Raw genomic sequence first — 10,442 nt, 5'->3', positions numbered from 1 at the left:
GATTTTTTTTAATATTGTTATCAGCTTCTACACAAAGAAATGATTCAAGCAGCTACGACAAGCATCAGAATTTCTCTCATCACGTACAAACCCCCTTTTTAGATGAAAAAAATAAATGAATGAAAAGCATGACATAAAAACTGAGCCTCACTGAACAGAGAATTCACAAATCAATTCTTTGGCCGCCATTTAAAAAACACTCAGATAAAATGCTCTGAACCCTAAACCTTTCATTCTTAAGCTTGAGTTTAAAGTTTTGAATTTACAACAGAGCGAGAAACTATTCGAAAATATGATGCCTGATCGTTCTGATTGTTCAACAGGCAGAGACATAGGCGTCAGATATTTATTTGCATGTTTTTATTGATTTTATCAATAGCAATACAGTTGAAATAATGACAGAACAGAAAATTTCTTGGTTTAAATTATAATATAATTTAGTTTTAAGAAAGATTTGCCAATGATTATTAGAATTTATTAGAAGTTCATTTTAAAATTCCAGAGTACTATTAAAATATATTAAAAAAATAAAGATTACATCATAGTTTTGATTACATATCAGTTAAATTATTTGACATATGGATGAAGCAGAAATTAAACATTTGAACAGTAATTTGAATTAAATTAAACAAAATAAATAAAATATTCACCCTCAAGCTACATTAAAAAAAATCACTGATTCATGATTATTGATTATTATAAGAATGTGAAAGCTAGGTATGTTTTTAGGCTGGTTGTAGTAGCATTTGTAGCACAGCTGTTAGCAGAGCACCCAGCATCATAGTTATCTGGGATTTTCCAAGCTCCACTTCCCCATTGGTTAGAGAGGCAGTGGTGGTGCTGTTGGACCCTGGTGCAGTGGTGGTGCTGTTGGAGCCTGGTGCAGTGGTGGTGCTGTTGGACCCTGGTGCAGTGGTGGTGCTGTTGGAGCCTGGTGCAGTGGTGGTGCTGTTGGAGCCTGGAGTTGGGCTGATTCTGTTGCTGATCAGACCCAGATTCAGTGTGTCCAGCTCTGACTGCAGCTGCAGGTTGATCCAGGTCTGAACTACAGTATCATTCTCAAACAGCTTCAGATCAGGTAGGTGCATACCCACGAGGCCTTTAACGTTGCTCACAGTCAAATTCTGTGAATTTTAAATAAATAACAGAAAACAAAATTAGTCTGAAGCTGTTAACACACAAGACAAAGAAGCCAAATATAAATGCCTTCTTTTTTTTAAATATTATCATATTATGTTAAATAAAGAGCATGAGAAATTTGAAAGACTACATATGGTGGTTTATGTTGCCAAAGCACCTAAATCAGGAACTTGGTTGACATTTACATATATCAGCAGCAGTTTAGCTATTTCTTATAAGAACTATTTAAAAAGAAAATCATAGTTTTCATGGCACAACTCAGACATATAATAAAGTCACAATAAAAATTAGATGTAGGTGGATGTCCAAAAAGTTTTCGTTTCATTTCTTTAACAACTATTCTTACAGCTATAACAGCAGGGTCCAGACTGCTGAAAGTGCTTATGTCCATGCTGATGCTTTGTGTTGACAGTGCTACTATATCCTGCAGAGGTGCTCCACCTATCAAGAAAGGAAATGAAACAGGAAATTAGAAAGCAGTTTTATGAGGAATAGAGAAACAGCTACGCAAATAGACAAAATGTATTCTCACCTAGATAGGGCTTAATCAACTGGTAAATGATACTGGAGCTGGACCGTTGTGAGCTGAAGGAAGTGGTACTGATGCCATACAGGACTTTCTTCTGCTCAGCTGAACATGATGACACATTCAGAGGGCTGGCATTTCTGTCAAGGGGAAAGAAGAAAGAGACATACAGTGTTACGTGTGCATGACCACTCACATTTGGCAATGTTTTTATATTGTTGAGCTGCAATCTGACACCAACCTGATGCTGTCTGGGCTGATGGTCTGCAGTGTACTGGTGTTTAGTGAGCACAGGTTGGAGTCAATAATGGTCAGCTCAGTGCTGCCCAGCGAGTTTCCAGAAGTGCTCAGATACTGAGTGATGATTTTGTTGCTCTAAGCGACATTAAAGAAAAGGTATCATGTAAGAATAATAAGACTATTAAGGATAAAAGTGAAATGAATTCCACCTCTTATACCTTTGCTACCTCCCAGGGTCCATCTTCAGCTTTCATTAGAGCTGCAAGGGTGTCAATTTTGATTATGTTCCACTTGGATATATCGTCAAGTGATGCCACACGAGACACTGATCCAAGCAACTGGACATCCTGATCAGGAACCCCTGACGGGAATGCCTGCAACAATAGAGAATGTGTAATGCTGTGTGCTAATGTGCTAAATCCCAAATCTGAAACAATATCTCATTTGCAAATTCTGCCATTTAATAATAAGTCCGTCTAACATAATGAATGACATTTTGGCTCTTTTTCAAAATTCCCACACAAAATACCTCATTGAGTTTCTTTAGGATGACAGTCTGGAAACCATTATCATCCACTTTGTTGCAGATGGAGTTGAGGTTTTCTTTCAGAACGGGAACATCCAGGCAGAGGTCAAACTGCGTGAGATCATAGCCAAAGGGGAAGGCGGAGTCGCTAACTATCACCTGGGTGATGTTGCCCGTGGTACAACCTTAAGAACAATTAGAGATGCAGATGAGAGTGCTGTGCAAGCTACGGTTGCCTTTATATATAAAAGCAAATATAATAATTAAGTCATATAACATTTGAGCATAAAATATGGGTTATTGTGCAAGTCTGTCTAACTTTAAAACCTGACTTCTCTAAGTTCACTGAATCTTTTGCTATCTGTACTCGTACCACTAAAGCAAAGTATTTACATTGTCTATTTATTTAAGTTATACAGTTATACAATTATTAATCTCCCGCTGACTAATTGTTTTTGCTTCAGTTTGAATAGCTGGTGTGAAAACAAATAAGAACAAGGTCGTACCTGCTCCTCGTTTTGTTGTCCGGCCGCTGATCGCTTGGAACAGCGTCTTGAGCTTGCTTTTCTCTGTGTTTGCTTTCCTCAGTTTGGGCATGAAGGTCTTCAGGAACATTTTCTTTGTTGTCTGTAAAAAACACAAAGGTACCCAAACTGATTTCTAACACAAGTTATTTGAATGAATATTGTTAGACTAAATACTATCAAGCAACGAGAAAAAACATACAGAATCGAACCGGTTCCAGATATTTCTTGTGAAGTAGAGTGGAAGGGGTACGAGGTTCTCCAGTGTTTGCTTGTTCCAGGAAGCGGCATTTCTGAAAATAGAAGAGGATATTTTCTTACAGTGCTAACTTGAAAGAGGTAGTATGGGCTACAAAATTTGGTGGCATGGCTACTAGGTATTATATATACAAAGTCCTCAAAATGAAACTGGCAAGTTTGTGCCAATGAATCAAGGTTTATGACTTCATTTTAAAAATAAGGTAGGAGTTAAACTTGTATGGTGCAGCTAACTGATAGCTCTACAAAAAATATAACTGAGTTACAGAGTTGTGCTTTTGGTGCAAATTAATCTCTGCATAATAAAATTATTGAAGTTTGCATATGAATTTCCTTTAAGAGGTGTTTGGTTTCTAATTGTTGTCTGCTCAGAGTTCCTTAGCCCAATTTCAAAAGGCCGATGACTTAGCTTAAAAAAAGCACAAAACTCCCCACATCTGTAATCAAACGCTTCTGCAGTCTACACCAGCTCTCTATACCGGAAGCCACAAAATGTAACTGTTTTCCTTAGAGGCTAAATCAGAGGATTATGTAATGGATTATATAGCTTAATCTGACTCAAGATACAAGATTAAACAGCAAATCTGTTATATAACTTATCTAACTCCTCTAAGCCTGAAAACTTTGTGAAACATTGTTCCCAGAGTGGTTGAAGGTATAATATCGGCACGGCCAAAACTGTGATTGGCTCATGGCTTCCCCTCAGATCTTCAACAAATCAATCACACTGCAAATACGAACACAATTGTCACCATGTTTGATATGTTTGGTGTGTGCATGATGCACAACAGCATTAACAACACTACTAGTTGTGTTTTTTAAACTCCTGACAGAATGACTTGTTTTTATCATTGTACCCATATTGTGTTGTTCCAGACAGCAGCAATGTCTCCATGGCTGCCACCTGGCTGGCAGAGAAGTCATTGCAGGCTTTAAGTTTCTCCAGGATGAGAGGATCTGCGTTCTGTATGTAAGACCCATCCAGAGTGCAAGCCATGTTCCCCAAGATCTCTATATTCTCTCTGCTCAGGCTCAAGCCATTTATACCCTGAAAACAGAAAACAGGAAAATGCTGTATTTAAAAAACTGTGCATGTATGCAACCTTATCAGTGTCAGAGTGTAATTCATTCATTTATTACCTTTAGACATATACATGTAAAAAAAAAACAAAAAAAACCCCATCACTCACCAAGCACACAGTGGCTTCACGGAACAGCTGCGAGCCCTTATTTAAGATTTTGGAGGCCACAGAGAAGTCTGCCGCACCCAGTGCAGAAAAGTATGACCTGCACTTGCCTTTGTTAACATTTTTGCTGCTGTTTTTAGAAAAAAAAGAAAGGTAAAATCAGTCATTCTTCTTCACATTAGTGACGCATTTTAAGGTGAGTGCAAGAAAATGCTTGGAGACACCTAATCACCTTAAGTAGAGAAGCATGTCTGATGGATAATCTGTAAAGTTTTGTGAGATTTCTTCACTCAGCAAGTTGAGCATGCAGGTTAGCTGTGGAAAACAGTGTGGGAAAAAAGAGGATTCCTCAGTGATATGCAAGTAAGCCGTTTCTAACACTGAAACGGATGATTTGTGGATTATCCTAACTTTCAAAAGAAAAAGAAATCCTCAACCTGATGATTTATGTTTCTGATATTTTATATCCATATAACATACATATCTTAATTGTTAACTTCATTTTAAGAGTCATAGTAATATTATTAAATTCCTTTCTAGCAGATGTTACCTGGGATTCCTTTAACTGCACTTTGGCTCGGCCTGACCGGGGCCTACAGGCCCTGATTAGCTCCTTGGTCCTGAATTGTGTCATTTTCTGGGCAGAAGTGCAAGTGAAGCCTTGCAGCACTGAGGGAGAAAGCCTGCGGGGAGGATTGATGAACACCAGAAAGAAATGATAAATAATCCCCTCTTCAAAATAAACCTACAGGGCCAAATACTTATATGACTTGTTCACTTACTGCTCAATGTCAAAGTTTGTGTTGTCAAGGACCCCAAAAAAGATGGCAGCCTAAAAGAACAAAAAAAGAACAAAAGTTTCGTATTATTATCTGTAACATCGACTTTAAAAAGTCATTTTTGATTAATAATGCTATTGTGTGTATTTAACAAAATATTAACCTGATCTGGTGTCCAGGTTTTTCTGTTGAGCACGGTGATGTCTGCAGATTGGTCAGAAAACACCAACAGGGATGGTGGGATCTCAACTGCCATAGCATCTGGCACATTCAGCACCACTTGTGATGGATTTGTGTCCAGAGAAATGATCTACCAGGTAGGTAAATGCATTTAGGATTAAATGTAATGAGTGGAGTAATAATATCATGGAATACAGAGTTAATATTGATATCAAAGTAATTCTAATATTTAAATATCATAATGCCAAAGATAAATAAGTTGATGTCCTCCAGATCATAGCATTTACTTTATATTGTCTTGTGGAAGCTAACGTTGTACCTTTTTGACGAAGGTCATTTGGACAACACTTGGGGCTGCCAGCATGTTGGAAACGAAGGTGGTGCTCTTTGAGACGCTGAGTAGCACAGAAGCGCTGGTGTTTTCTATTGCTTCTGAAGGAAGTCCAATAACAAGCGTGCCAAGGGATGCCAGGGAAGCTTCGCTGTTGATCTGTTAACACATTTCAAGTTTTTGAAGCTTCATTCTCTAAAGTGGTAAGCATCTTAGAGTTATTTTGTATTTTATAAAACCTTACTGGATTAATATATAACATCGTTAGGCACATGCATTTAAGATCTAACATGGATATCAGGTATATTAAGTGGACCTGAAGGGCGTTACCTGGAAGCCTGAGGCAGTAAGGGTTTGGATGATTATTGAGGCCTGATCCTGGCTCCAGGTACTGATTGAGCCCAGGGTGGACAAAGAAGAGATGAGCACTGATGAGGGAACTGAACTGATCTGGCTGTTACTCAGACCTGCGCTGGAGCTTCCAAGAGCTGTAAATATCTGTGGTGTAATTGTCTTGATGTTGGATGCCAAAGCAGCAGAAACCTTTCAAATAAAATATCAAAACATGTGTAAACAGGAGTAAATGCAAAGAGAATTATGTCTGATAACATAGTCATTAAGTACCAGAGTTATATTATTAATAAGGGACTAATTTTAACAGAGTTAAAATTAAGATGGCCTTTGCGAGAGAGCATACTGTTCAGAGTTCAGGTTTTTTTGTTAACATTTAGCTCAAAACCAGCATTTACAACAATGAGATTTATGGTTGGTTTTTGCTAGAAACAATTCAACTCTGTTTGTTTTTAGGGCTGGTACCTCAGGGTCCTGGGTGCCATTGCAGAAAGTCTTCAGATTGTCTAAGATAACCATGGTTTCAGCTTCAGTCATAGTAGTATATGCCAAAGGTGGCACCGCAGAAGAGCACAGGAAAAAGCCTGGGAGACTGAATGAAAACAGATTTTTAACTACAAATACAGAATGACTACCACTGAACTGCTAAATTATATGCAGTGTATGGTTCACATAACACAGTTTGCTGTTTTTGTCAGGCTGGTAATACTTACTTGACCAGCTTGAAGTTCGGATCAAATGCAAAAAGCTGTGTGACATAGTAGTTGGTTACATTTGCTGGGATTGCGTTGTTGTTGAAGAGTTCCAGGTTGGCTTGGTTCTTCAAGAACACTTGAAACTTTAAAAATTAAGAAACAAAACAGGTCAATAATACTGATTTCTGTTAACCATGTTAACATCCCCACCAAAATCACGGACTTTGTATTTTGCTTTATTAACTGTGCATATGTGATCTCTGGAAATACCTGAGCGGTGGAGACAAAGGTGGTGAGGTCATCCAGAGTGATAAATGTCACAAAGTTCCCGATGTTACTGACAAACCAGGCAGTAGAGTTCAGTTCTGCATCACTGGCATTGTAGCATCTGGCTCCAGAACCTGTGGAACCAAGAAAAGCAGAACACACAGACAATAAATAACTTGTTAAGCGATCTCCCCTTATACGAATCGACATCAGTTTTGGCATTACGTGGCTCAAAATTTAAGACCACCTACTCTTTTCACTCAGCAAGCACACTGACTTCAGATGAGCCAGAAAAGACAAACAGATGCGTGTTATGTGCACTTTATGTTTGGTAAGGTCCACGCATGTTACAGCACCTGTTTCGTCCCAGTAAGTTAGCACATACATGTTTCTTCTCTGTCTGGCAGTTGCTATTATCCTTTGGGGCTGTGTGGAACATGTATGCCTACACATATCTGCTAATACAATAACTACGCAAGGAAGGAAGGTGTTTAATATGGTATATAGATCAAAATGTTGAAGCAGATTCAAACCAGGAGGAAACATGACTGCAGTAATCATTCCACATAAACTGTAAACCCCCTCTTAGAAGTAGATTCTGATCTTTTTCCACAAATGTAAATTGTTGCAGCTAGGTGCATTTTACAAACTCTTTGTGAATAGTCAGGCAGTATATTTTTAAAATAATTTTTTACCCATTTCATATAATTTGAAAAAAAAAAAAAAAAGACAAGCAGACATAGTTTTTAAATTCCTTGAATTCCACACACAGATGTATACATACACAGTGCTTTTACAACACTTTTGATCATTAATAAATCTTACCAGCACTCAAGTAGGTCTTGATGGTGGTATAAACGTACTGCTGTTCAAACTCAGAGCTGTTGTATGTGAAGTTATTTCCCATCACATAGACCCTGTTGAAAGGAAAATGATGAAAAACGTGGTCATCATGTAATTAATTCACTTATCTTGAGACACAATGAAAAAGAGACTTACAGTTTCTGGAAGGCAAAACATGAGGCGTTCTGCACTTCGTCGGGGCTGATGAGGCTCTTGCTGAGGAATCTAAGATAGTTCCTCAGTCGTAGGTCAAACCATAAATTAGCCTCAGCTCTGCTCCTGCTATTCAGCGCAGAAGGCCAAATACAGGGGAGGATCACCTTCTTTACATTGTCTTGAACATCCTCCTAGGGTATAACACATACGTTTTCACATGTAATGACAAACTGAAGTAAAACTGTCAATTTAAGTGACAAGCAGTATTCTTGCTTGAATACTGCTAAGGTCAGTATACATTTTCTGTGAAGCCAATAATGTTGTATGTAAAACGTAGACAGTATTTAAGGGACATACAGTCTCAAGGAAGGCAGAAGTGTTGTTGTAGTTGTTGAAGATGACACAGATGTCAGTACTGTTACCAATTACATTGGGCTGACTAAGGAACTGGCCGAGCTCTGAGGTGCTGATGGTATCCAGAAGCTGGAGAAAGATTAAAAAACAAAACAGAAAACATAATTTAATATATTATATTAGTGCACAGGTGTGTGCTATTTTATTTCCTTATTTATCTATTTTTTACCTCTGATTTGCGCATTGGTGGCAGGAGTGACACAAACGTGGACAAATCTGGAAAACCAAAGCTGAGGAAAGTGTTCCTCAGATAGACATAGAAGCTTCCACCACCGTAACACTTGAGTGGTGGTGGACCTGTTTTTAACACAAAGGAAATCACTTTTTAAACTAACATTGATTTGGTTACACATGTCACATCTGAAGAACAAACAAGCGAAAACAAAACAGTAACTTATGTCACAGATGTTTTTCATTATTAGCTTTTGAGTTAACAAACCTTGAAGGAAGACAATGATGTTTTTGTAGATCTCGCTTTGGGTGCTGCTGCTGAGTGTTGTGGTCAATGTGTCCAGCAATGCAAACCTAAATTCAGACAAATTGGAAAAAAACAATTATAGAAATATCGATCAAACGCCACTTCATTTGATCCAGAATCCTCCACATAACATTTACCCCAAGGTGTTGTTGATCACAGCAAATATACAGCAATTTCTAAAAGTGAGTGTACAAATTCTTACATCTCTTGGCTGCTGTTACAACTCCTTTTTATCCCGATGCTGAATAAGGGTGTCACCAGGCTAGAAGAGAGGTTGGTCAGGAGAGGGCTCAGGCGAACTCTGAGCCATAGCAGGAAGTCTCCATCACTGACAGTTGGAGATGACAGATTCCCTCTGTTGAAAACTGCTTCAAGGAATGCAGACTTCACTTCCTGTGAGTAGTTAGCTGAGTGGACCTGGGGTGAAATTACACAGCATGAGTAAAATGCTTACAAGAAAGTAAAAAGTATCTGAATTTGAACCATAATCCAGCTGTTAGTTTTGAAACACAGCTGAATTTTAATAACCTGTTTTTCCCCATTGTGTTATTCAGAATTACTTTTTTAACTTTCAATGTCTGGCTTAGAACTGTTTACAAGTCAAAAGCTTAAACTGCAGCTTACAACCAAAAGATGGTGTGGAAACGCTGCACAGAAGAAATGGCATCAGTTTTTTTTTTTAACTAAAACAACCTGTTTTGATATCTGAACAACACTGTCTGACAGAAATGATCTCAACCTTTTAACACAGAGTTGTGATATATACATTTCAAAGATTATATGTCAGGACCACAGAAACAAACAACCTTCTCCTTAACTTCCTTGATGGTCGTGCCAAGCCTGTCTTTCTGAGAGTGGTTTCACAACAGTTAATCACATATTCACAATTAATTCCTAAACCAAAGCAAGTATGTGTGTTGCCTAAACTACAAACATAAACTAAAGATACAAAGGCACACTGATGCCTACACTAACCATAAAGTAGCAGACGGAAATAACTACTTACTCTAACAATTGTGAACAAATGTAAAGCCTAGCTGCCCAAACCTAAGCCCCGCCCCCCAAAAAACAAACCAACCAAAAACACTTCCCTGAGGCTGCAATGAATGGATGAATGAATGAATGGATGACAAAACAAATAAATAAATAAATAAAACGTTGCCTTAACCTATCTAAACCCAGATTGAAAGTCAAAACTAGCTATCTAAACGAACTGCCAAGAAAGGTAAGAATTACAGATGGCTGAGAGGTCAAATGTACTGCAACTTAAGAGAGCAAGAACAAATAGACACAAGCCACAAAAGCACAAAAAAGACAATAAAAGAAAATTAAAACACAAAATACGTTAAAGCACAAGAGAAATTTCTCAAAAACAACAGTAGTGTTTTGGGGGAGACTTTAAGGTGACGGAACAGCTGCAGAAGTGAAAGAAAACAAAACAAAAAACTGGGAACTAAAAAGAAGAGGAGGATTCTTCACTATTGCGAGGGAGAAAAACATGTAAGGAAATCTATGTTTTGATCGCATGAGTCATATAATACTGCAGA

The 10,442-nt window shown here is 38.0% G+C and overlaps 1 protein-coding gene across 1 annotated transcript; it reads right to left on the bottom strand.

The window, feature by feature from the left end:
• Positions 1-11: 11 nt before the first annotated feature.
• On the bottom strand, positions 12-9,345 carry LOC120744526. Its single transcript, XM_040049001.1, has 25 exons — positions 9,098-9,345; positions 8,857-8,942; positions 8,587-8,714; positions 8,361-8,486; positions 8,004-8,194; positions 7,830-7,921; positions 7,008-7,138; positions 6,756-6,880; positions 6,508-6,634; positions 6,022-6,234; positions 5,680-5,850; positions 5,344-5,490; positions 5,184-5,233; positions 4,952-5,084; positions 4,634-4,716; positions 4,405-4,531; positions 4,072-4,262; positions 3,159-3,249; positions 2,939-3,059; positions 2,436-2,617; positions 2,125-2,280; positions 1,908-2,041; positions 1,673-1,806; positions 1,487-1,581; positions 12-1,124 (listed from the first exon to the last, which is right to left on the bottom strand). Coding segments are annotated over exons 1-25 (3,435 nt in total). The 5' UTR covers positions 9,100-9,345; the 3' UTR covers positions 12-725.
• Between the last annotated feature and the right edge of the window lie 1,097 nt (positions 9,346-10,442).

Source organism: Simochromis diagramma, unplaced genomic scaffold (assembly GCF_900408965.1).
Source record: "Simochromis diagramma unplaced genomic scaffold, fSimDia1.1 OVJJ01000305.1, whole genome shotgun sequence".
Lineage (NCBI taxonomy): Eukaryota > Metazoa > Chordata > Actinopteri > Cichliformes > Cichlidae > Simochromis > Simochromis diagramma.
The sequence above is the reverse complement of the archived record's forward strand: the minus strand, read 5'-3'. Positions and strand labels throughout refer to the sequence as shown.

Bases quoted from the DNA above. Each gene is read 5' to 3' on its own strand.
- LOC120744526 (XM_040049001.1), bottom strand. The intron at 5,491-5,679 runs GTACAACGTTAG...CCTACCTGGTAG, and splicing joins AAATGACCTTCGTCAAAAAG to ATCATTTCTCTGGACACAAA. The intron at 2,042-2,124 runs GTATAAGAGGTG...AATGTCGCTTAG, and splicing joins GACCCTGGGAGGTAGCAAAG to AGCAACAAAATCATCACTCA.